The sequence below is a fragment of the Dermacentor variabilis genome, chromosome 8, assembly GCF_050947875.1.
Source record: "Dermacentor variabilis isolate Ectoservices chromosome 8, ASM5094787v1, whole genome shotgun sequence".
Taxonomy (NCBI): domain Eukaryota; kingdom Metazoa; phylum Arthropoda; class Arachnida; order Ixodida; family Ixodidae; genus Dermacentor; species Dermacentor variabilis.
This window is the reverse complement of record NC_134575.1, coordinates 40,229,392-40,256,510: the sequence shown is the minus strand read 5'-3', so window position 1 is coordinate 40,256,510 and position 27,119 is coordinate 40,229,392. Positions and strand designations below refer to the sequence as shown.

Sequence of the window (27,119 nt, the reverse complement as noted above, 5' to 3'; positions counted from 1 at the left end):
GCGGAAGCGCACATAAAGTGTAGGAAGCTTGTAAACTTTGAAGACGTCTGCATCTTCTCAATAACAAAAAAATACAAGTGAAAATAATAACTGCTGCTGCTACGCGTTGAAAATTTGAAAATAAGTGCATTTTATGTCGACTGCATTGAAGCGTGTTTGCTGCTGCTTCGGGTTTTGTCACTCTCCAGATGGGCTGGCCAAAATGGCGGCGCGGGCTACGGGCACGTCCCGTGTGCTAAACAAATTGGAAGCGTGCATCGACGCTGGAAATTTTTACGAAGCTCATCAGATGTACAGGACCATATATTTCAGGTGAGTCTCCGCGCGTTCGGTCTCCCATTCGTGTTGTACCGGCCTGACGCGCTGCGCAGTGCTGGTTTTCCGTAAACGCGCCGGAGGCATCTATCGTGTGTCGGGGTCGTCGCAATTTGGTCGTCACCTGCGAACCAAACAAACAAATCGCGCACGCTCGCGGTCAAACCCACGTAGTACTACGATAGTCTGTTTAAGGAATGCTAGCGGCTGGCTGGTCGCGGGCTACGCTAACGCAAGCGGTATCCGCGCTGTTGGGTTGTGCGACGACGGTGTTTCGTTGGGTTTGCTCTGACGTGTATGAACGAAGCATCGGGCTAAATGCGAGTACGTCACACGTGCGCGTAATGTGCACGGTTTCGGGATTTAACAGGACGGGTTCGCAGACGCACAGCTACGGCGTGTCAGCGGTTCTAGTTCCCCAGTGCCAGCAGCGGGCACTCAGACACCAGAAACTCGTGGAAACTGCGATTTAAATGGCTCCACACCGAGTGACAATGAAAAGCGCTGTGCTTGTTTACTTGTTTCGCGTGGGTTTTTGTCTCGCGCTGGGCGCTTTCGTGGGCGCCTCGTTCCCGGTACGCCGAAGCTTGCTTGTTTCTATGTCTACCAGGCGACGTGCAGCCCCGTACTACAACAGTACGCGCCCGCTGATAAATGCCTGTTGAGAAGCCACGCGGCCCACGTCGCGACTGCTTAGCCTGCGCACAGCGTTCACGTCAATATATAATCGTGCGGCTCGATTCCATCCTAGTTAGGCTTTGCTGCAGAGCGGATGAGCACGCTATTAAACTCTGCTTTCGGTAACCCCGTGCTGTACGCACCGGGAAAGTGAAGAGACCTAGCCCTTTTTGTTTTATTTCGCCCTGTACGCTTGCGTAAAACTCCGTGTCGAGACTCGTGAAGGGGGGACCTATCAAGTTTCGGGTCTAATTGTGCTGGAGCTGCATTGGCACGATTGCATCGTAATGTCGCAGCGCATAAGAACGTAATGTCTTATTAAGGCCTCCGCAGTGCTATCACCACATGTGACGTCACCTCGGCACAGAGGCCGGGAGCTAGCAGCGAAACTGCTGGCAAATCATTTGGCAGGATTTTTTAGTTGTTCTACGTTGACGTGTACGACTGTGAAACACTTGGCGTGACTCGGTTGCTTGCCATGCAGTGATGGTGACTTCGTGCAACTTCTGGTGCTTTATCAAATTCTGTTTGGAGTGACTAGGGGTACTTTGCTGACATAAGCCACATCTAGAACTAGTATTGTCACGTTGGGTGAAGTGTAACCTGTTTCGAAGTGTAACTTGTTTCAAGTGCCCGTCTTTTCGTATGTGTTCTCTTCATGCTGGTCTATAGCACTGTTATATTATGTACACTGTCAGCACGAACAGACGCATCCAAATTAAAGTTTGTTGCAGTTACAGAAATAGTGACTTAACTATTTCGCAGTTTTTGCAGCTGTCGCCCCTTAATGGTGTCTCATATAAAAATATTCCAAGTGACTTCTTGTATCTGCTGAAGGCCATGCCTTGTGAACTTGCCTGGCAGTCCAAAACCTCAAGCTGGTAAGCTGGCAGGGTTCTGCAGCCATGTGTAACACAGCTTTCAAATTAGAATAAGGTGTCAGTGTATGATGCTTTCCTTGGCGAGTTACAATAGATAACCTTATCACAACATCACTGTGTTTTACCATTATGCATGTCGAGAGCTTAAAAGCACTGAAAGAATGTCTAAGAAGAAAGATAGGACTACTTTGGTTAAAATGTTAAGGATGTTTCATTTTCACTTTAGTTATAAAGGAAGGTGTTGGAAGATGCCGTAATGTAAAACTGTATTTCACTTTAGGTAGCGTGAAGTTCTTTCATCATTTGTAGCTGGGTGCCTTAACGCCTTCACTTCCACCCCTTTGACGCTCTGCCACACCTGATGTTCCGTGGCACATTTTTCTGGCTTGTTCAGCGCGTTCCGTGCTGTAGGAAATGTGCTACAGACATCGCATCTACAAAATGTCTGGCTTATTTTGTTCACAAAAGGCTTCTGCATAAGATGCAGTAAAAAAGAAAGGTAGAAAGGGAGAATCAGAAATGCTTCAAACGTCCAAGAATGTGGAGCGTAGCCTTGCGTTTTTCTCACTCGGAACACCTCTTGGACTTTTTGACTTGGACCTTGGGAACTAAACAGAGCCTTGAAAGGATCTGTTAAATAGTATTCAGTGACATGCGCTGAAAAAATTGAGCCCTCTTGGAAGAGTGTGTGCTTTTATTCAAGCCTGAAACTCTGCAATGGTGATGACAACAGAGTGGAGTCTGGTGAGCTGGAACCTTTCCATTGTTTTGCTATGATCTCCTGCTGAAAAGGTGGGCAAGTATGTCCATCTAGTGTGTGAAACAGAAACTAGAAAGTATTCTATAGTGTGCTGCCATCTGTGAAAATCTTGTCAAAACGTCCACCCTAAAGGCAGCCGGCACAGCACCTGCCTCCTGCACTTTGGCCTCTTGTGGCCTGGCCAGCTCAGCGCCGGCCATGGAAATGAATGGGTTAAAGTCCAACCGACACTAAATTTAGAACAGTGCAGAAGGCCTAATCTGAAAAAAAGAAATACAAGCAGATGTGTCACGGAAAACCTGCGAAGGCGGACATTTGTGATACCACAGCTGGAAAAATGCTGCCATTTCCACTTGGTGGAAATGACGCAGCTCTCAAGATTGTTGAGAATTAATGTGGCTAGAGTGTAATTTCAGTGTGGTTGGTCTTTACTGTTATGTCACGCTCTTTTATCGTTTGCATCTATGCAAGATTTGAAACTGATCAGAGGATGCGTAAAACGGGAGGTTTCGTAGTCGTTGTGGGATAAAGCGTAGGCGTATGATGCGGAGACGATGCTGCTAGTTAGCATAAGGTGCCTATCATATCTGTCTGTTTATTCTTATTTGAAGCTGTCTCTGCATACTGTCGAGCCACATGAATGGTTAGGTGGCCCAGGCAGTCAGAAAGCCAAACATCTGTGGTCGGTATTGCCGTAATTTCACTTTCAATGCAATCTGTTGCTGTCATTGCAGATACCGAGGCCAAAAAAGATATAGTGAGTTGAAGGAACTGCTCTACAATGGTGCCGTCAAACTCCTCAGGTTGGAACAGGTGAATTGTCCATGTCTCCCTATGCCACCTGCCGGGCGATATATTTCGCAGCGACCTCTCTTTCTCGGCGTCTATGGCAGTTTGCTACGGAGCACAAGGCCACGAGTTCGATCCCCGACTGCATTCTGAAGGGGGCGGAATGGAAGAAATGCTCATGCGCTTAGATTTAGGTTCACGGTCTAGAACCTCGGGAGGGTGGAAATTAATCCAGTGCGTCATCTTTCACATTCTCACGTACTCCATGAGACTGGAGCTTTGAGACAGGAACCCCTTAATTGACATATTTTGCATTTTCATGCAATTAAATAGTTGCCAAGTAATGATTGTAGGCCAATAGATCCTTTTCCTGGTTTGCAAGCGCGCTTCTCTGCACTGTGCACTTGCCCAACTGATCGCGGTGCCGGCTGTTGTTCAAATGAAAGTGAAGTGCCAGCAGCACACGCCGTAGCTTCCTCCATGTGTATGACTTCATTGTGAGAGCCACACCGACATTTTCCATGTCGTAAGACAAGCTGTGCTTGTACAGGACTTGCCAAAATGACTATGCCATTGTTAGGTAGTTGGGCAACTACACCTCACAGCAAAGCTAGCTTTACAATAGCGAATAGGCTCTATTAGGGTCTATTAAAAAAACAAAGTGCACGTCCTGACGTGAATCACTTCACGAACTTTTTTTATAACCTTGCCACTTTGCTGGATTCTGTCAGAGAAAGTCTGCTAACTTTTGACGCCGTTCTGCCGGAGCCATTTCTGGTCAAGTGCTACCTTCTGTAGTCAGGTCAGGGGTTCAACTCTTGCCCCTGGCAGCTGCATTTAATGGTGGCAGTATTCAAGGTCACCCGTGCGCCAACATTCGGTGCAGGTTAAAGAACATTATGTGGCACCTGCCGCGGTAGCCAAGTAGCTATAGCGTAGTGCTGCTTAGCTCCAGGTTATGGCTTTGATCTCTGCCACGGTAACTGCATTTCAATGGGGACAATATTTTCTTTTTTTTTTCACAGTCCACTGTGCAGCTCAGCTGTGAATAAATGAATTAATCAATCTTTAGTTCAGGGATTTTACAAGCGTAAGTGCACATGTGTTTTAATACTTCAACTGCCTGGTGTTTCAAGAAATTATGGGTAGATTATTCCAGTATACATATTTCTCATTTTCTTTTTTGCTTGCTCAGTTGCATTACACGTACAGTGCCATCCACTGCTGTGTAGAGCACGGAAGCGGCCAGCTTTGCTCTGCAGGGCGACACCTGATGGCAGTTGCTGAGTTCGAGATAGTGTGCCCAGAAGCATGCGCTGCCTAACAGCCATGCAGAACTGCTTTTGACGAGGGCAACATTGAAAAGCACCTTTGCTTACCCTCATCTGCACTTGATCTGAGGGCGCTTGTGGCATGGCAAATGCCTTAGAGTGAAGCTTATAGGCTGATAATGCACGCCAGTCCTTTCGCAGCAAATGAAGCGTGCTCATGGACTGTTCAAGTTAACAAAGGCGCTTACAAACATCACCTCTGTTTTAAGGCAACACGTGCAAGTTTGCATGTTTATTAGGCCGCACAGGCTCCTTGGCACACTATCTCGAAACCAGCAACCGTTGCTGGGTGTCGTGCCACAGAGCAAAGCCGGCCATTCACGCACTCTACACAGCAATGGGCGGCACTGTACATAGTTTGTGTTATTCCTGTAATATTATTCGTTTTAACATTCTGGGCTGTCAAGCCTGCCCCTCGGTTCATATTCGAGGTCTCATCAGCACCAATACAGCAGTGATGTGCTGTTGATAGCGAACCTCTGAGTCACTGGGCTGCTGTCTTCTTTCTTTAACCAACACAGTGCAACAGCGGAGCTGACCTGGCGAACCTACTAGTGGATGTGCTTGTTCAGTCAGATACAGAACCTTGCGATGAACAGATTGGTAAATATCCTTTATTGTATACCTGTTTTCAGCATGCTCACAGATCACTCATCTTGCAAGGGTGATTGCAATTGCTACACCAGTGACACACTTCACTCTGACAGGTATCTTTGAAGAACTCGCTGTCAAAACAATTTGTGTGCGCCACAACCACCATGCTCATTTATCGGATAGAATCGTCTCTGTGAAATTCATAGCTTCAGATGGGAATTACTTGGCAAGATCGATTTATTTAATAAGACTGCCACAAGAGACAACTGATTAGTTCATTGCTTTTCTTTCTTGTTAACACTCCCAATATGTCCAGGCTGGAATAGCTGCTCCTGATGCCTTCTGCTCCGTGTGCATTTGACTCTGTTTCTGTGTTGTGCAGCCAGGATGTCATACGTGCCTTCTACATGCTTTTGTTCCCATTGTATAATAAAATGAGCCAACTCACTGGGAGGTGACCACTGTCGTCGAAGACAAGCTATTATACTTCTGGAAGAATCTATGCTCCAAGGGCAGAGTAAGATAACGCATCCTGCCATAGATCTAGTTGACCTGCAACTACGGAAATGGGGAGCTGTTCTGAATCGACTAACGGAAAAAATAAATGCTCCACTGCAGAGCAAACTAACCTGCCTTGGTCCGACCGGTGGTACTCACATTTAAAGTAACTAAATAGATATTTATAGGATGGAGATGTGTGAAAAGGCAGGGAACTCACTGGTAGGACGAGATTAGGGGATTTGAAAACAAAAGAGCCACAAGAAGGAATTTTAGGTCCTTTAGAGAGGGAAGGCCTTTGTCATTTTATGTCCTCAATTGGGCTGCTCATAATGATGAAGCTACATAACAAATGATAGCGGCCAGTTTGGTTGAGAAAACTCTGCCATGCATAAGATGTTCATCAATAGCATCAGTTTTGATGTCTTCACGGCACTTGACTCATGCAGCGTGATGTTTTTATTTTGCCTGCCTTCTCTCTTATTTCTGTCTGCCTCACTTTTCACCTGCCGATGAGTTCTACTGCTTCGTATAAACATGTTTCGTTAAGTGCTTGTGCTCTCATGGTTCTCATGTGTGTTTGCTTGCACTTTAAATCATATCTTCAAACTAGCCCAGCTATTTGTGCTTTTCATTGAAAGATGCACACCGCCTCTCATGTACGCAGAACGGTTGGGGCGCCTGTACGCGCTGCTGGTACCCCACTCACCCGAGCGGTCAGCGTTCCTGGCACGAGCGTTGCAGTGGTCGGCGGGCAAGGAGCAGCCCGCACGGGGGCACCCCCAGCTTCACCGGCTTGTGGCGCTCACCCTCTGGAAGGAGAAGAACTACCCGGAGGCGCGGCACCACTTTGTGCACTCGACGGACGGTGACGGCTGCGCCGCCATGCTCATAGAGTTTCAGACGGCCAAGGGCTACAGCTCCGAGATTGACCTATTCATTGCCCAGACGGTGTTCCAGTGAGTCTGGCTCCATCTCCACGCTATGAGTTGCAGCTCTCTTTATTACAGTGATAGCTGTATCACAGCTGTGTTATTATGCTATGTTTTATTAGTTACGTGCAACACTGTAGAAGCTACAAGCTTCTTTGACCAATCAGGGTGGTGAACACACATTAAAGGTGCTGCAGCGTAGGTGGCGGCAACATCTACAAAGGCCACAATTGCCCAGTGAGGTCAGCTGCTGTGATAAGAGCGGTAGAAAATTTTTTCCATATGCACTCTGACACCAAAAAAAGCATGTGTCTTCAAGATATTTCGAGATATCGAGGAGGAGGAGGAGGGTTGCAGAGACTGTGGAAACGGAGGTTTCAGAAGGAGCACTCGGCCAGCGTGTCGCACGGAATGGTGGCGCCACCTCTTGATTCGTCTTGTAACATCCACTTCCACACGGTGCGCTCGCTGACATTCCTCAGTGCAGCCTTTTTCTTGATTAAGATTTCTACTCGTTTACTGCACTCTTTCCTCACTGTTCCAAGTGCATTCGACGCCAGCTTACTCGTTCATTTCATGTAAAAGAGCAGCTTGGAACGATGCCACACAAACAAGTCTGTAGAAGTCATTTTTCGTGAAGGACGAAGCAATTACCTAGGAGGGAGTCCTCTGCAGTGTCGTGGCTGTGCCAACTGCACATATGAATTTAGGCACTGTCAAATCAATTAATTTGTAATTATTAAACGCAAGTTGATGTCTGTATAGCAGCGTTGAATTAAATCTTTTTTTCTCTGCATTTTCATTTGAACAAGTGGAGAACTTTATTTTCAGTATCACAGAATGTCAATAAATATATTATTAAAGAACAAAGCAAAATCGCACAATAAACGGCCTTGCGATCTGCATAGAAACTTCCAAGTAAGCACCTCCTGCCAAGACCATTTCTAAAAGCCATTTAGTCATCCAACGGGTTCCGCACTGTAGTGCTACATCCCGCTGCACAAGAATCTGTGCTCACAGGATGCATAACCTTGGTTCTGCTGTACGGAACTACTGAAACAGAATATACATAAATACATACTATAACTGTATAACAGCTATCACTGTACAAGCTGCTATATGCAATGGCTGTTCTACTGTAGGTGATAGCTGTGGTCAAAATTAATCCGGAGTCCTACACTGCGGCGTGCCAAATAGTCATATTGTGGTTTTGGCATGTAAAACCACAGAATTGCTGTTATACTGTATGCAATAGCTGTTGCAGTGATAGTTGCATAACGGCTATCGCTGTGGTATAGAGTGCACATAGTAATGACGAGCCTAAATACCCCCTGGAATGTTGGCCAATGCTTGTGCTTTGAACCGTCGGTATGCTCACAACTATTAATGTTTATTTGTTTCATTTGTTTTACAGCGATAGCTGTTATGGGCTCACTCCCCCGGTGATATTGATGTCTGCCCTTGGCGTTGCTGGAATCCCATAATCCCTCGTGAGAAAATTATAAAGAAAAATTCTCATTGCATTGCGAGGATTCAAATTCGCGACTGACACGTTGTCAATCCACGCTTCTGCCTCTAGGCGACTCTGCCTATACTACAGCTGTGGAAAATGACGATCCTGGAGAGCACGATCACGCCAGTAGCTGCTTTTGGCTAACACCCGCCCAACAAACTGTGCACTGGGGAGAGCTGGCATCTGCACTCTCTTCATGTTCTAGCACTTCGCTTTCCCAGTTGTGAAGGCGGTCCCAAATTGATTTTTATTCTTAGACATGTAATGACAATGATTGAGCACCGTCTGTTTCATCTTTATTAGTCTTCTTCTAGCACTCAGCTTGTCCACATTTTTGCTGGATGGCGCTGTCGTCGTCTTGTTTTGTTCATGGATAGTGTGAGGCCTAATAACGGGTAGCCCAAATATAAATCTCAGAAAAGCCGAGCAAATCCAACAGTAAGAAGCTAAAGGGTTGCTTTAGTAGAGACTAGTGGCCAAGTCTGCATGGAACAGAGCAAGGAAAGCAGCAGAGTATTTCCATTTCATCACAGGGAGGTACACCTTGCTCAAATGAATGCGGCTCGGACTTCTTTTATTCCTCGAAAGCAGATTGCTCATTTGCACCTGCGGATGTTTGCTCCAACAGACACCGCATGAAACAGTCAAAAGCTTACTGTCCATTATATTTCACTGGCTATCGCTTTACTGTTTCCCGTTACAGGCAAAACCAAATTTTTTGTTTCTAAGGGCACCAAATTTGGCAAATTTGATCTAATAATATGAACACAAGTCATTGTCTGCGACAACATAGTTAAACAAACCTGTCATTTTCCGCACCGTCTGACACCAATGGCTTGTTGTGGAGGTCCAGCCACTTTGATAGTAACGGCTATTGCACTTACACAGCCATAGTTGTATCTGCTGCTGTGCGTGATACGTAGCTGTTTTGTTATGTGGGATAACTGTTGTATACTGGGAGCGATAACAGCTATCGTTGTAAGCGGAGTGCAGATATGTAGTAGTTTAGTGCTCCAAATCAATATCTAAGGCGCCAATATCTTACAAACTCAGTATGACCTAAATATATATGGATAGTGGCATCATAATTAAGCTCATAGTCATGCCACCTGACAACAGTGGCTTGTTTTGAGGATCCGGCCGCTTCGTTAGTAACAGCTATTGCTGTTATGCAGCTATCCCTGACCCTTCCTTGGCTCATATTTACATTTAGCATTTAATGTAACTCATCATTAATCACCGCCCGAAAAGAAAAAAAAAATGTCCAGTCCTACCTCCGGATTCAGTCCTTGATCAATGCTGCCAGCTACAGCTAAGCAAGCTAATGGCTAGGCCTCGAAAACGTAGCAACTTGTGCCACTCAGTGACATAGTGTTTATGGCTCAATGTTGTCGTCGTTACTCTTAGCATGAAAATGGCACCTGAGAATAGTAAAAATTGCTTGAGCGCTGAAACTGAATGTTGAGGCGGTAATATCGCTCCACATAGTGCATAAATTATCTGAAAAATTCAATAGGAGATTGCATGGTGCTAAATATTTTGGCTGCCATTATGCACAGTGGCTTTACTGGACATGCGACGACACTGTAAACGTAATGGTTGGAAGAAAAAGAAAAAACTATATACCAGCTTGCAGTTTTTTTGCTATGGCTATGACTGTAAACGTTGTTTCTTGCTGAATAGTGTTGGTGTGAAATTGTGTGCTGTACTGACAGGAGCGTCACATTGCAGGTACCTGTGCCTCCGTAACCCTTCCACAGCTTCGGTTGTTTTCTTAGCGTACACACGGCGCCATCCCAGCGTTCACCCTGGGCCACCCTACTACCTGCCACTGCTCAACTTCCTCTGGTTTCTGCTCCTCGCCGTCGAAACGTAAGCTCGTGCTTATGACTTCACAAACTACAGTTCATTTCATAGCACATTCTTTAAGGATAGACATCCTAAGCTGGTCCTAGGCTCAGAATTTCTTCTAAATGGATGTCACTTTGTGACTGGCTGACTTTACTGCCTCAGTAGTGCTTATGTGCCGTGCCCTAAGTTAATGAGCTTACTTAGTATTTATGAAAACTTGCAGGCCTCCACGGAAGCATTGCGTAAGAGAGGTACTGTAAAAAGCCAAAATATAGGTCAAGCTATTCTATAAGAAACGGAGTGGGAAAATGCCCTCTTATCATATATAGTGCGATATCGGTTGTCGTCTGGCCACAGTGGGTCAAAAAGAAGAAAAGAAAGCGGAGAGTGTGCCGGCATTTTTGTTCTTGCCGTTGCGAAAACACAAATGTCGTAAACTTGCTGCAAGCTTTCTTAACTTCCCCGGGTTTCAAAATTAACAGGTTTCAGCTTGACTTTAGTGCTGCATTTGAAAATGATGTGATAGAATATGCAAAATCAAACGGTAGCATAGCAGCACCACACCACGGTTTCTGGGAACAGAAAGTTAAACAGCGCATGAGCCGCTTTTCACTGGAGGCATCGAAACCTCCCAGTAATGTTAGATTCAGTTCATTGCAAAGGCAGTTGAATTTGCTTCTAGGGGCATCATTCCATGAAGCAGAAAGGCTTGTCTTCTTGCCAGAGAAGTTTGTACGTCTAAATGCAGTTCTTTGTAATAAGTCTGTGGTGGGAGATCAACTATCCGCTGCAACAAAGCGGCACGCCTTATTGCAGCCAGAATTGGCAGTTTGCTGTTAGAAGAACGGAATCGAACTGAGCACTGTTCTTTAAAGATCGGCATGCCAACGTGATTCTGTGGTGCAGCCGGAAGCTGGCGGTGTTCACGGTGCTGTGCGAGCAGTACCAGCCAACCATCAGCCGGGACCCCACGTACCCACAGTACCTGGATAAAATTGGCCAGCTCTTCTTCGGCCTCCCGCCGCCACCCAAGCCACAGGGCATGTTCGGTGCGCATCTGTTTCAACCTCCTTTCTTTGTTACTTCATGGTCTTATCTGGCTAGGAAGAAATGCAAACACCAGAGTTCTGAATGGCCTCTGGTGCATTACGCTGATCTGCCTGCTGCTTACTGGCAGTGCACGATGTTGCCGGTAAAAAGACTGTGCACCGCTATAGATTTGGAAACGACGTGCTTCTGACCGAAGAGACGATCATCTAGACTGTGCTTACCTCAGATAGCGACGGCGACGGTGACAAAAGACCACGGCAGCGATGATGCAGTAGGGCAGGCTGCCTCAGCGTTGTCCTCACGGGAGGCCCTGCAAATGATTCAGTCCCCCCGGGGATTCATTTTCACGAGGGACCTTCCACTGCACTATGCATGGCACCTGGATGCCTTGGAGAAAGATGTCGGCAAGCTTTGCATGAAGCAAACAAAGCTGATGGACACGGGGTTTCCTCGTGCAAGCCAGTGAGAAGTACGGGGCGAGATGCTTGTGCCAGTCTCGCTCCAGCATTTCTTCTCGATTTCTCAAGCCGAGAGGCTGCCTCAGCAATGTTCTCGCATCTTTTAAAACGCCCCTTTTGAGCTCGCATATCACTTGCCGCCCGTGACCCTGCTTCTGCAAGTTGTCTACGAATGCGAAAAATGGCGCAACTATATTTCCTGCCTACCCCATCCTAGCATATGCGCTTTGATGGCAGTTTTGCCACTTTATCTTTTCGTGCAGAAGGACGCTTGAAATACCTTCTGCTTCGGCCGACATTTTTTTTTTTTTTTTTTTTCTAGATTTGCTAGACATGCGCGCTCCAGGTACATGCCTGAAATGGCGATACTTTGTTCAATCGAAACCCTGTCACGAAATTGCTTAGATGAATCTTGAAAGAAAGAATACATGGTTTCAACGCAACTGTGATCGGGAAATGAAAATAGTTCATTTCATCTCAAATTTGGTTAAATCAAGGTTCGTTATATTGAGGTTTTATTGTATTTGGTATTCACACACCCCTAGAAAATTGCCTTTGTTATATGCATATATTCATTATATACACTGATGTCAACGAGAAACATTATCATATCTGATAATTTGTTATATTTGTGCTTATTATGTGTAGGTTTGGCTCGGTTTTTCACCTAGAGCAGGTTTCTCCCCACTGGCACATTTTTTTTTCAATACTTGGGTGTTTCTTTATCACATGGGGAAGTACTAGAAAGAAAAGTGACGAAGTTGAGAAATTTGTGCCTTTCTGGTGTGATCACGGCAAAAATTGGGTAGAAAATCAGGCATCAGGACGTACCATCGCACTGCGGAGCGAACAAATTTACGTTGACGTAACACCACCATTTTGGAGCCATCGCAAAAAGGAGAGATGTGAGCTTGAGAGCACTATATTTCACCATGCAGGAATAAAAAGCAAATGAAGCAAACACGAAATTAAATGAACTACTGTCACAATTCATTACTGCTGCCATGTGGACACAGGAAGTGCTCCAATTGGCTGCTGCAGATTTGAATTGCTGGCGCATGTTTCCAGCACATTTTGACAGCGGTGACCTGTGCGTTTCTTCATCCCATTGAAGTTTGGCAACTGCGGTATAATGCGACGCTGGCGTGTGTGAGTTTCGATGGGGCATCTGAAATTGATGGATTTGCTGTTCAAAATGACAGGGTCCTATTGAAAAAGAGAGAGAGAGAGAGAGAGAGAGACAGAGGGTCATCTGCATGAACACCTCCCCCCCCCCTCTCAGGTTGCCAGATGTCCACCACTAAAAGATTACTCGGTAGCACCCTGATCTAGAATTAACACAGTAATCACTGAATCTAGTGTGCATGGTTTCAGATGTCCTTACCATACTCGTGGCTGTGTGACCCCAGTTGGAAGCCCTTGATTCTTGAGGAGAGAGTAACCCACATCCGCAAGTACTTGCCGAGCTACCCCAAAATGGTTATACATACTAATGAGTGTATCATTTTTGGGCTTGTTGATTTGTGTCTTGAGCATTTTAATATTACAGAATGGGGCTGCCTCATGAAATGAGTGTTTTAGGCGTGTTTCTTTGAAAACAAGATTTGCAGCCTAGCAACATGGTTGTTTGCATTCATTAATCTGTTGCAAGGCCCCAACTATATACACTTACCGGCACTGGTTTTTGTTAGCCAATGTTTTTCACACATATCGGATGTAGCAAACTTTGCTAGTATACCTTGTTATGTTGCGGTTCAACTGTGCTGATTTTCCTGGGTTCTTAGGACGGAGTGCATGCTGACCTACAGTGATTATCAAGGTTTGTCTTTACGGGCTTCACACTTCATGCAAATGCACCACGAGGTCAAGTGCAGCTGTGCATGCGTACATACACGCAACCTCTTCAGACAGCATTGAAGCAGGGAGCAGGTTTTTGTACCCATGTTCCATCTCTCGAGGCACTCCTCACTCAACTTAGGGCTCTTGAGTCGGGTACTATGTTGGGCAGGTCGGTGCTTATCTAATAAAGGTAACGTGCGCAATGTAAAATAACATAAGATGGAAAAAGGAGACGCCAGAAAGAGCGCGAGTGCTGGCGCTCTTTACGTTGTGCCGCATTACCTTTATTAGCTCTCGAGTCAGTTTGCTCACTTGGTGGCCGGCCTGGAAGGAGATGGCTGAATTGAAGGAATCGTTTATCACTGGGATTCCTCTGGAATGATAGACATATCTGCCAGTGCGACTGAATCTTCTGTAAAGTTGACAAATTCGGGCTCGTGTTGCAATTCTGCAAGCTTTTTGCCAAGTTCTGCTAAAATTTTTCGCTTGTCTGTTCCCGTACCTACCGTTGGAAGTCTTGAAAAGATGCAATAGGGGCACTTGCTTCCAGCAAGTTTATTCAAATTCCCCGAAGCAGGCAGAATGAGCTGCACCAAAGTTACTGAAAAAGTCACTGTGATCTGGCGTGTTATTCGTCAGTACTTGTTGTGCCAAGTTCGCTGCTGCTTGTGGTCTGCAGCAACAAACTTGAGAGATCATTTTTGAACTTGAATAATGTGAAACTAAGTCATGTTTATTAAAAAAACCTTATGTACTCGTAAGGTTTATCAATAAATGATTAGTTTGGCCCAAGCAGATGCAGAGAAAATCCGTAATTTCCGTCTTTCTTTATTGCTTCGTTTTTCCTTCATGAAATCTGCTCACACAATAAGAGGGACTGTTTCAGTATTGTAAAAGGCTAATTTACTAGTACACCTAAGCTTAACCTTATTTTTAAAGCCCCTTTAAAATTGGTTATGCCGGAAGGGTCCCCCCACTAGTTGGCCATCATTGCTCCTTGGAAGGCTGCCTTCTGGTTGCGGGACTCGCGTTTCCTTGGATGATCGACAGTGCGACCAGGCAGCATATTGGATGACTTTCCTGTAATATGCCTCAAGCAGGCAGAGCACCATCATTTCCAAAGGCGTGGCCAGCCTGCAATGCATGGCAGCAAGATTGCAAATGCTGGGCAACACTCATGCGCAGTGACGTGCTTGAAGACTTGCTTGGAGGCCCGATTACGTACACACAATGCACTGTGCGCACTGTTGGCACCCCATGCGCTGCATTGCGTGCCAACCCAGACCTATTGACACATGGCACGTGCAACAGGTGGTGCTATTATTTGTGCTGCATATGGCGGCTTTGGTGTTTTCCACCACACGAGTCTGTGTGTGTGCTTCTTTCTCAACATCCAGCATGTGTAAGGTTCTTTTTTTTTTTCTTTTTTAAGTGAAGCTTGTGATGGGGGCCTCTTCCTTCCGACTTTTTCACTGCTGCTGCTGCTACTGTCTGGCATGCCACATCAGGGGCTGGTTAAGAATGTGCATAATGTACATGGTAGGATTGCAGGAGAGAAGTCCATGAGACCTACCCAACGAGAGCTCCCTGGGCATTACTGCAATGTCCTCTGTAGCTTCCTGGCTGTTGCCACAATACCCTTTGGAACTCCGTGGCCGTCATCACAATTCCCTCTGGATGGCTGTAATTACGCAGGAGCCCGCCGCAAAAGCATTGCAGAAGCGCTTACCTTTGTACTCACGCATAACAGCCCAGAGATAGATTGAATGGTAGAGAGGAGGTATAGAGAAGAGACAAGGAATGGATAAAACCAGCGCCGTCACGGCACAGGTGAATAACAGCGTTGCCACTCTTGGCTCGTGGCAGCTTGTGTACACTGGAGGGCCACACGAGAGGGTAAATGTACTATAAGAAAGCATGGCTCGTTCGGGGTCTGATGATAAAGAAAACGTATTACGAGACATGGCTAAAGTTGCAGACAAACTGGAAAAAAAAATTTAATTCGAGGTATGGCAGGAACGTGTGTGCTGTTTCTGAGAAATAAACACTGTGCAATTTTGTCCATCAATACAACTAACACGGGGTGTGCAGATGCAAAGCTGCATTAAAACACCACAGTGTCAAGACGACATTGCACAAACAACCATCCAGACAGCCAACACTTCAGCACAGATGCAACGTGCCATGTGAGGCAGTGATAGTGCTAAGCTTCTCGCAGGCTATGAACAGTAGTGCACGACAACACTTCGAGCAAACATGTCTCACTGTGTGTTCTGTGTACTACGGAGACATACACAAGTGATGTATGCAAGAACATTTAACATCACCTCATGAGTGTCGTATGCCATCAACAGCTAAATATCCCCCAAAAATCGTCAATCAGTGCAAATAACACAGAAAGCTTTGCTTACATCGGTTTCCACAGTGCATAAGATCTGCATGACTTTTCTGTTCTTTTTGCTCACTGTGAAAATTTGCATTACAGGCAACCTGATCCAAACACTACTAGGGGGACTGGAAGATGACGACTCCGGCACGTCGGCGCAAGCAGGCACAGCGCCGGGGCAGTCGACATCCGCGGAAGTCCAGCCCGAGGAGCTGGATTAAATTAATTCGGAGAACCCAGCCTCGTGATGATCCGGTTCTGCCAGCAGATTGGAACTCGGGTGTGCAAGGGTTAATGGCTGGCATAGTTTTGTGCACAAGGAACGATGGTGGTTAGCCACACGGTACAAATCCACCGACACGATGTGCGGCGCGGAAGGCTTTTTGTTGAAGCAAACAAGGATGAAGGCTTTCGAGAGGTCAAAGGGTCAGTGCGCTGTTTGTTGCAGACGGTTTTCGCTCGTAGATTTATGCGTCTCAGCTGCTAACCACATTTCTCACTGCGCGGGCAACGTGGCCTAGGCTACGAACCGCGCGTTCTTTGGATGTCGGGAGGGTCGGGCGGAAAGGAATTCTTTCCGGAAGGTCGTTGCTCGGCCACCGTCGTGTTGTTGCCAGTTGCTTGCGATGGCCGACCGTACAGCGCTGTATGTTCGTTCGCAAGGAACTTTTTGTTTTTCTTACTCGCATTGCTGGAATATGCAGCCAAACAGCAGCTTTATTTTTTCTTTCCTTTGAGGCTGGAATGAACTGCAGTTGCGTGATGTGAGGCAATTATTAAACTATCTTGCGAGTTCCAGGCGAGCCTCCTTCCTTTTTTGTTTTATTGCTTCCTTTATGTTTTAATATGCTTTGACTTTACAGACTGGTCTTTGTGGAAAAATGTTCAGTTAGACATTGTAATAAAAAAAAAACGAAGCAAAAAAGCAGGCTTATGAAAGAAGCTGCTGTGAAAGCACTGATGTTTGCCACTGGAGCAATAAAAAAAAAGTGGAACAGTGAGTGCATGGATGTGTGTGTCATCACTTCAACAACATTGTGGCTTCGGGGTAGTGCATAACCTTACCTTACAAGGCCAACTGCAACAAAGTTTGGCTTTTGTTAAATTGCCCAATTGTAGGGTTATGGTATATTCTATCTAAACAAACTGGGCAACAGTGCAGGTTTAGTAACTGTGTAAATCTCTTAATTGATGGCCTTTAAGCAGCACCTAATTAGCCACCATGTACACCCATTGCACACAATGGTTGTAGTGGATATATGATGCAAATCGTAGCACGTCGCCTCCGAGATGTTCAGCGCACCGTCGGCGCTGCCTAATCTCCGAAGTTATGCCGAGGCACCGCACTGGTTTCCAACGTTCCGTGTCCTGCATCATTGCCAGCGAGCGGTAATCGTGGCTTTTCTCCCCCCCCACACCCACAGTTTCTGCATCAAAAACTTATATTTTTGAGAGCTTTTCGTGATGCATCGGCTCTAGCCTGTCGCTATCTGTAACTAGGCTTCTTGTGTGGTTCGAAATTTTGTGGCTGGCCTTTAAAGGAATGCTAAAGAGCGACAGTATTTAAATTTGAGCCAGTTGAATCGAGGTCACAGTAAACTACTGGCTGAATCATGAGAGTTTCTGGTCCATTTCTGGAGTGGTATTCTGTAAGAGTCCACCTAGTGGACTCCTACAGAATACCCCCCCGCCCCCCATTGTCCCATGTATCGCAATTCAGGTGATAGCGGATTGTGATGGGAGAGGAATATTAGGTTTAGTTAGAAGTATAACTTACACACCCAAAATTTTAAATAGGCGAATCATGTGAGTTGAGCCTTGGAATGAGCCAAAAATTACACATAAGCAAGAGGTCACTCAGAAATTTGTGTGCCAGATAGCTGCAAAGTCTTATATTTTGGTAGAATCTACCCAAAGGTGGCTTATTCGTTGGCTGAGAACAATAGAATAGGTCTGCATTGTGTTCACTAGTGGACAACCAACAACCTGGTGACTGTTAATTTTGCTTGTACGAGAAAGACCTATGTAACGAAAATACAGCAAGTTAGGTGACATAGGACTGACGTCGTCGGTGTTGCAGTTCAGGCACCGTGGTATTAAAGATACGCTAAAGAAGAAACACTTGAGCTGTGAAAACCATATCTTCATACGTTTGACGGCAACAGATTGTTTACTATAATAGAAATTGGAGGCCAAACATATTTTCTTGGTGCCGAACCCTCGGCTCTCACGGTAGTGTCACCTCACAGATTTCAAGGTACCTTTTTTGTGTGCGTGGTCGGACAATTTCAGTGCTGCAAAAGTTCTCTAGATTTGCTTCGCTCATTCTCAGGCTCCCCTGTCCTTAGTATTCATCTTTACTAATAAAAATTTTAACCGAGCCTCAGCAGATGCCATCAAAATTGATGACGTGGCTAGCTGGTAGAAATTTCAAGGCAATGCAGCCATCTGTATACATATTGCTTTATTTGTCTTTAGTGGTATATCAAGCCTCCTCACACCTTAAGAGTGGCTTTTAAAACAATTGGCCTTTTTTTTTTTTTGCTAGTAACGTTTACTGCGTTTACTGCCAAAGAACTAGTAATAGAGGCCCAAGAGGGGCAATTACTGGTCCCGTTGTTCGTTTTACTGCAACAGCAGTGAAAACATCAAAGACGGTTTCCAGTGTTCATCCTTTTCGCAACACCATTTACCTCATTCTCACCGTTCAATTCATTCACATTGACTGTCAGCTTCGCCTTCAGGTGCTGTGTGTACAATCGTAAAGATAGTACATGAAAAGCAAAATATTGTAGCAAATATTATGACATTTAAAAGTGCGCGTACACCTTGTAAACACTTTTGAACCTGTGCTGCAAATTTTAATCTGCATAAAGTACTTCGCAGAAATGGTTTCGAAGGTAGGCAGCTGGGTGTTTGCTAACGGTGCTATACGTCTTCACGTAGAGGGGTTCACTTCTTTCATTGTTAGTCGCCTTTTTTTACATGAGGATTACCTTTCATGTAGCTCGATGGGTGCCTGCAAAGTATGCCAGATATGAAATTGTTGACATTCTCATGTGTGACATTCCTGTAGACAGTTTTCGCACAGAGCCCACATAATGTAGGCTTGAGAAATCTCACTGAAGGATTGACTATTCCTTCACCTGTTCTGCAGCTTTACATTTGTCGTGAGTCTGAAGAAGCAAGAAATGCAGTGAAACTAAATTTACAGTGGGCAGAATTAAGTTGCCCACCAAAGGGTATGCGGCGAACAAAAACAACCTTGTTAGCCACCTCCACTGGCATTTGAACTAATGCCCCCATGGCAGTGTGAAGTCGAGAGCCAGACCACTACCAAGTAATCCCACAGCAACCTGCTGTGGTTGCTTAGTGGCTATGGTGTTGGGCTGCTGAGCACGAGGTCGCGGGATCGAATCCCAGCCACAGTGGCTGCATTTCAGTGGGGTAAAATGCGGAAACAGCTAGGTACTTAGATTTAGGTGCACGTTAAGGAACCGCTGGTGTTTGATTGATTGAATTTATTCTGTCTTCCCCCACTACGCCGTGCCTCATAATCAGATTGCGATTTTGGCACGTAAAACCCCATCATTTTTGGTTATCCCATAGCACTCATACTTGGCAACTTATGCAGTGTTTTTGTGGGCCAGGTAGGCTCATTGAATGTAGTGGTGTCGTTGCCCGTATTGAACGCCGGCCACACCGAATGATGGTGTGCAGAATGGAAGACAACGTGTGCATTGCAAAATACAGTAGGCTCCTGTTCAAACAAAGCATGCGTTGCAAAATATAGTAGACGCCCATTCATTCGACCTCAGTTGGATTTTTTTTTTTCGCATATTTCGAAGGCACTGGGAAGTCTCAGCAAGGAACCATGCATTACAATAGAAGAAATACTATTTGTTTGAATGTGAAAGCATGCCTTTTTGGTTAATGTAAACGCTATCAGAGCCCCCTATGTACGCAGCAGTTATTAAGGTTTCGAAGACACAATAAATTCAGCAGACAGCATGTCGCCGCTTCCCTAGGCGTGAAACTGTTTTTGTCTATCTTTTCATGGCCAGTGCTTCACCCTCCCATGCCACCATCTATTACCACTTGTTTCACATTGTTTCGCGCCCCCATAGTCAGCAGTCTGCTTCTCTGTTCAGCATGGCGTTCATGGAAATTACACAGCATTTTCTATCGAACTCGAGAAATAGAAACAGATGAGTAAGGAATACGCCGTGAAGAAAGGCACACTTGTAACTCATAACGCCAAACAAATGAGCTAATTCATTTTGCCGCCACTTGTTAAGTAAACCTTTTGGATGGGTCAATTAAATCTTGCTGTCCTGCGAAGGGAGGATTAATGGAAGTTGACTGTAATGGTTCTCGAGGAGATGGCGGTGTCCACTACAAGAACCTGCTGCTGTAACAAAGAGGAAAGGAGTGCAGAGCCTAAGGAATCGCTGTTGTATACTGATATTTTAGCTTTCAGTGCACGTTAAAAAGACACTAAAGAGAAAAAGAAAGTGATTTCACCTGTCAGTAAATTACCCTTCCACAATACCAACAATGCCAGTCTTGCTGCGAGAAAAGGCTTGGCGAGTCATAAACGGCATGGCTACCCACCTTTCCTTTTTGCACAGGGAACATGGGTAGCGACGCCACCTTGAGGTTCCTGCACCAAGTCACCATTACTCCATGGATTTGAGAGGCATTTGCTATAGCCTGTAGTTGCTTATTGTCAAAATGGACTACACTATGTAGAATAGGAGCCAAACATTGGACATTGGAAGTTCCAGAAACTCTTGCAGGACCAATGTGGCCCAAGTATGACAAAGTATGTTTATACCTGCGACGTTGCACTGATGCTGAAGTTTTGATGAGGGGTTAAAAAAAAATGAAACATCGGCATTCATTTTCTCCTGTAGTAATAATTGACTTATTGCAAAATTAAAAAACTAGAGTTCATTAGTTGAATCTGATTTACTGTTTCTTTTTAGTCTCCCTTTAAAGTAAACTACTAAACAAAAGCACCTCGAAGAGATCTCGGCTGTGCCTTTTCTCTGTAAACAGAACCTACCAACCCTGTCCCCCTCTATTTTATTATCTCCATAGCCTAGTGCTGTTCTAGTCTTAACTGCATTCCTGTTTGCTGGAACTGCACTATGTTACTTGTATCAAAATGCTTTGGTACTTTTTTTGTATGACCTGTGGTTATCTGTTCTATGCATTACAAGAACCCCACAGTACTACTACTGTCAGTCGTCCGATACATATTTGTCTATAAGCACGAGTCCATCTGTTCTGTGCATTGCGTGACCTGGATGGCTCCAAATCTGAGTGTAAAGCAGTGTTTGCTGAATGTGTGCATAATGGCATTTATAAGCAAGACATCTTCACTGGTCACTGTATGCAGTCTAACCAGACGAAGAGCATTGGGTTCGCATAACTTGTTCACTGACAGCGTTTTGTGATAACCACTGTTCTGCCAACAGGAACGCTCTTTTAATAGCAACTATTAATAGGTGTACAATAATAATAATAGGTATACAACTATACAATAGGTATGAGGTGCTCCGGGGCATATGGAAAGTTGTAATGGTTCCAGGACTTGCATTTGGAGATGTAGTTGTTTGCTTGAAATCAGGAGTACAATCAGGACTCGATGGCAACCAAAGGTCAGTGGGATGCCTCGCATTGGGCGTTCACGGGAAGACTACAAATGAAGCTGTTCAGGGTGATATGGGCTGGACAAGTTTTGAAGTGAGGGAAGCTCACAGTAAAATTGATTATGAATGACTGAAGAATATGGAAGAAAGTAAATGGGCTGGGAGAGTGTTGAGGTATTTGTACAGGAAAAAACATTGATTCACAGTGGAGGAAAAGAACTACAGAGCTTGCCAGCAAGTATGCGGTCTGTAGGGTGAGCAACACAGCAACAAAGAATGTCAAGCAGAAAGTCTGAGAGGCTGAAATAATCTCATGGCTGGCGGCTATGGAAAAGAAGCCTGTCATGAGTAACTACCCAAGAGGAAAAAACTAAATCGGGAAAGAAACAATTTATCGAGATCAGGAGGCCTTAGAACACGCCCGTATAAAGCGAGATATAAGAAGGAAGAAGCATGTGCTTGCTGTGGTAAAACTAGGGAAACGATTGATCATGTTTTATTAGAATGCGAAGATATCGGTCCAGCGGTCCATTTAGGCACCACTGGCCTCCCTGAAGCCCTTGGGTTCAGCAAGAGAAGGTGGAAAGTAAACATGTCCACAATAGAGATTAGTAAGAGACGATTGGAAGATTGGCAGAAGTAGGGAAACAACCAAAAAAGGAGACGTACAAAAACAAAGTTTGCAATACAGGGTCAGAAAATTTGGTTATGAAAATTCATTGTCGTTTTCTTTTTTTTTCCCTTTTCTTTTTAACTTAGGCAGGACATTAGGCAATATAATAGCAAGAGCTTGGTGCTGCAACCCACTGCCCCATTTCAAAGGGGACGCTCGTAACGTCCATCCATCCATTCTATGTCTAATATTCAGTTGTTCATCTTGGAGGACAGCGCGGTCATTATTTAAAAGGCAGTACTGCTTTCACCTGTATATAGCATAACTGCTGTATGCCATGTTGAAGCTAGCTGGACTCTGCAGAGCATGTTCCTGTGCCCACGTGTCTAACCCGGAAACACTATAGTACACACATTTCTGGATAATTTCCTATAAGGGCTAAAAGACTGATACATGCCAGCTCTTTAAGCTTAAATATATGTCAATTGTGGTGAAACAAGAGCTCTCTCTGTAGCCAACATTCAGAAGAGGGGACTCCTCAGCGCAGTTGTTGCCCCGACAAGTCCCCTCATTGTGATGGCTCCACAGACTCTCTTGTTTGGCCATAGTTATTTAATTAAAGTACTCCACTTTCAGTGGACCTATATCAACAGTGTGCGACACAAAACATGCTCTTAAGAGAACTGAAACTCTTTTGTCTGACGTACTTAAAAGTCAGCCCAACATACTAAAATCCTTTTGTTGCATTTTTGTTAAGTACGATGTTTTAGACAGTACTGGGGGCATCGTGATTTGTGTGTCGTGATGTCCCATGCATTCACTTTTGCCACCATGCTTGGCATGTATAAAATTAAAAAGGAAATCATTTAGATGTGTAAATGGCAGTACAAAGAGTACGTCCACAAGTTTGCAAGAAAACTGTGCAACTTTGAAATGATCATAGAGGAGTGGCGAATGTTTCAGCTTTGAACGTATTCCATGATCTTCACCTTTCATTTCCAGATGCTATTCTTTACTTGAACTAATGAAGGCAGCATTACATTGCACCATTAATGCAAGGAAGATTAACGAGTTTTTAATAGAAAGAAATGTGCAGATCACTAAGCAAGTTTCTAGTTATCAGTACTCCATTATGCTGATTCAGCTCTTCCCGGCATCTTCTGTTTAGCTCGTGTCCCACTTACGCCTTTCGTAGTCTGTACCCAAGGTCTGTAACTTTCCAGTTTTATGCATAATGTCAGCACTCACGCTGCAAATGAATGACTTGAAGGTACATATTTCAGCAAAATCACTGGTTGAAAAACCTAAAGTAACGACACACCAGCCGAGTCAGTGTATCAGATTTAATTGAACATTTTCGAGTCCTTCCGATACTTTTATCAAGAGTGATTCCGGCAAACTACAACAGCCTTCTAAAGATAACGTCTTGCGGCGCTGGCGGTGAACCCCCACTCCCCCAGGAGGCGAAAACCCACTCGGTTGGTATTTGTTTCATTTAGCGCCAGTGTCAAACGGGCACTTTCGAACGCGATCACGTCTTGTAGGGATCATATTCACGATCACGTTTGGCTCCTTTGCGCAAGCTGCAGAAGGGAACCAATCGCCATCCAGAAGTTAAATCCCAATCTGGCCCGTTCGCGACCGAAAGTGCCGCCTGTGACTGGGGCATAACTTCGTAATTCAGACGACACTGCGCCTCCATCGCGGGAATCCGGAGATGGACAGCGGAGAAGGTTTAGCGAGTGGAAGCAGACGCCAAAGTCACATTAGTATAACTACGCCACGTCACGGCCGAACACTTTGGTGAACAATTCCTTGTCCACGATGCCACCGTGTTTTAGAGACACAAAGAACGGGTCGTTTGGGGCGCTGTACCGGTGCAGCTGGATGTACCACGACGACCATATTTGACCAGTATCAGACAAGTGGGCGACGTCCGAGACGTCGTAGACGTGGTCCTGCCGCCGGCCCCAGAAGTTCATGCGGGCGACGCGCAGTTTCGTGCAGTCCTTGTTCACGTACATCATGCCGACGACCCGCTCGGAGAGGTAGCCCGTCAGGAACAGCACGATGGTGGCCGACATCGTGAGCGACAAGAGCATCGCGTTGGCGTACGACGGCATCCAGTGCAGGTACTCCGAGAAAAGCAGCGGCGGAGCGACGACTAAGGTGGCCACGCACTGGTAGATCTTGAATCGACACAGCAATTGGATTAACCTAATGTGCGGGTAGCGGAAGATGGTGGTCCATTCCCCGTCTTCAAAGTCCTGCGTCGCCGCCTTCGGCGGCGACGTTTCGCCCTGCAAGAACCTCCGAGACGTGACGATGCACGCGACGGAGTTTGTGCGAAGCAGCGACGACGGCGTAGGGGACGAAAGTACGCACGAGAACCGCACCGCACCGACGACCGTAGGAGCGGAGCTGAGCGATCGTTGCAGAGAACGCAACGTGCGAGGCAAGAAAGCAAGTCTGCTCGCCATGGCGTTTATTTTTTTGCGTCACAGTTCACGTCAGTCGGGTCGTGGTTCGCACTAGAAGGAACGACGACGGTCGATTCAAAGCACCGCAACACTTACGGTACGTAGTACGTAGACCGGTACACCGCCGTAGATACGCCTATCCGCATTGCGTGCTTGATCGACGGCTCGATGCACTTCGGCGTGAAAATAGCCACGGCGATGCTCCGCATTACTTGCACGGTAGATTATGATGATGATGATAATAACTGTGGCTCGCTCCAAAAATGCAGTGGTCCAAAAGAAGCGCACAGGCTCATGGTTCAAGCCAAATTTTTAAACAACAAAAATAACGAACATAAATGCGTATACAACTAATTTAAAGCCACTTACGATTACGCTTCAGTAGCGCCATGTGGATGTCCCTGCGCGGCGTATTCAAACGATGTGCAATCGTGGCTGAACTAGTAATTGGCGTAGTCTTGTTCCGTGAACGTTTTCAGTTTCTACTGGGCCTTCTTGCCTTCGATGAAAGGCTCCGGTCATCTCGCGTTTGCAGCACAGGTGCCGCATACATACACGGACGTCACAGCGGGGCCTTCTGGGATACGCGGCCGCCATCACCATGACCTGACTGACCTGACGCCGGCTTCATTCGGTGTTGTTTACATTGCGAGCTCAGCAGTCATGACGGTATGCTCACTTACCGGCTGCAGCAAGGCTGTGCACAGGACACGAGCACAAAGCCAGGCACAGGCCTGCATTGCTTGCCCCAAAGTTATAACTTGCAATGCGAGCGCCCAAGAATGCTCTCCGAGAAGCGTCGGGGGGCCTGGCTCGCTCGCAGTAACTGCTAGCAAGGAGATCAAGAGCGCATTCGATTTTTTCAAGTGCATGTGCGCGATCGCCACCTTATTTCGGGTACGCCCCCAGCAGTGTTCAATAAACGCTGCACAAGTTAAAGAGCTCTTTCGATTGCTGTTTGCAGTTGTCAAAGTGTGGCGATGTTTAGGGTGGCGTCTTCCTTTGAACCATGATGAAGTTAATAGCCAGTGATTAATAAGTGCTCCTTGCAGCTGTGCTTTCGTCGTTTTAGCTGTGGTTCAGTAATTGCGTGCAGCTAGTGTAGCACAAGTGTTTACGCGTCGTCAGTCGCGCTGCCGGCGTCGAGTTTACAGTGAGGTCAGCCAGGTTCCACCCTTTTAGTGGGGGCTTCTCGCAGCCGCTGAGAGTGGTCGATCTGCAAATAAATGAACCGCTCAGAAAAGCATAAAGTCAACCAAGATTATGTTTACTGCACTTTGTCAAATGGATGCACTCGCTATGTAAACGAAGATTAGTTCAGATTAGATAAATCAATGGGAGTATATTTGCTCTGGACCCAGAGAGGGAGAAATAAAGCTCCTTACTGAAACGCAGAGTATTCTGAGTGCGTGTTCTGGTCCCAGTATTGCATTCGCTAATGCCCCATCAGAGTACTTAACTTTTTTCTGAGAAAGCCACTCAAATATAAACGTCACCGAAAACACGGAAATGAGTACCACGCTTGCGTTTGCATTCGTTCGAGCTCGCGCAGCGGGCTGTAATTAAATGCAGGTAAGCCTTTGGCAACACAGCTGGGAGTAAGGTGGGAATTAGATGCCACACCGTAAAGAGAAGCGAACAAACCAGGCCCTACCAGCAATGTTTACAAACACAGCATTGTGCAAATACAGGCGTATGAGAAGAGCATTCTTAATGCGTCAGCGTTAGGAGCGGGAAAAGGTGCATGTGTGGGAAGCTGGTCAAAGGTGTACGCGCGCACGCGCTACTGGTGCTACTAACGGTCGTCTGTTCCGGACCCACAGTCCCACTAGAGCCATCACATTTAAGTGATGGCTCTAAGCCTATTTGAGGAAGTGGGCAAGGGGAAGGTATCTCACTATTTGGCCCATTACGAAAGCTGCGCTCCATAGTGAGTTAAGTGTTCTATTTGAATTTAGTCTGTGGTTGGAGCCAGTCCTCAAACGACGTGACCTCCTTAGACCGGTACATTTCCCGAAATATCTTAAGTCCTTCGCGTTTCCACACGAGGTGATGAACATTTGCAATTACCTCCCAATGACATGCGTGGAGGAGTTTGCTATCGGAAGCGACTACGGGAGGTCGGGGTCATTGTACTTTGCCGTCACCACTAGCACAAGGCGATGATGCCTTCTGTCATGACGTAACCTGCTCTCGTCAATTTTATGAGGACTTGTGCCCCTCAAAATAGCCCTTTGGGAACAGAGTTGTCTGGATTAGTGATCGCGGGCATGGGGGTCTTCTCTGCGGCATTCCTGGAACCGGCGCCGTTCCTCTTCAGGGCCAGCTCGCCGGCCCGCTCGTACGTTGCAGGCGTTTCCACCATGGCTTAGCATATCCACTTGATAGTGGTCTCAGGACCTGTCCCTTTTACAACGTGCCCGTGTGGAATCTTGACGCACAACGTGGACCTAATCTTCGGGACAGTACCCTCACTGTCTCCTGTTTGGCATGT

The 27,119-nt window shown here is 45.9% G+C and overlaps 2 protein-coding genes across 2 annotated transcripts; one reads left to right on the top strand and one right to left on the bottom strand.

The window, feature by feature from the left end:
• The first annotated feature begins 181 nt into the window (after positions 1-181).
• On the top strand, positions 182-16,876 carry LOC142590103 (Golgi to ER traffic protein 4 homolog). The gene is made up of 7 exons (XM_075701960.1): positions 182-312; positions 3,369-3,447; positions 5,276-5,357; positions 6,514-6,805; positions 10,023-10,163; positions 11,049-11,191; positions 15,975-16,876. Exons 1-7 carry the CDS (start codon positions 203-205, stop codon positions 16,094-16,096), a joined length of 969 nt encoding a protein of 322 aa, XP_075558075.1. The 5' UTR covers positions 182-202; the 3' UTR covers positions 16,097-16,876.
• Positions 16,877-23,440: 6,564 nt separating this feature from the next.
• On the bottom strand, positions 23,441-24,824 carry LOC142590102 (transmembrane protein 186-like). The gene has a single exon (XM_075701958.1). The coding sequence runs from the start codon at positions 24,623-24,625 to the stop codon at positions 23,921-23,923; it is 705 nt and encodes a 234-aa protein (XP_075558073.1). The 5' UTR covers positions 24,626-24,824; the 3' UTR covers positions 23,441-23,920.
• Between the last annotated feature and the right edge of the window lie 2,295 nt (positions 24,825-27,119).

Bases quoted from the DNA above. Each gene is read 5' to 3' on its own strand.
- LOC142590103 (XM_075701960.1), top strand. From the start codon at position 203: ATGGCGGCGCGGGCTACGGGCACGTCCCGTGTGCTAAACAAATTGGAA. The intron at 5,358-6,513 runs GTAAATATCCTT...TCATGTACGCAG, and splicing joins ACCTTGCGATGAACAGATTG to AACGGTTGGGGCGCCTGTAC. The intron at 6,806-10,022 runs GTGAGTCTGGCT...GTCACATTGCAG, and splicing joins ATTGCCCAGACGGTGTTCCA to GTACCTGTGCCTCCGTAACC.
- LOC142590102 (XM_075701958.1), bottom strand. From the start codon at position 24,625: ATGGCGAGCAGACTTGCTTTCTTGCCTCGCACGTTGCGTTCTCTGCAA.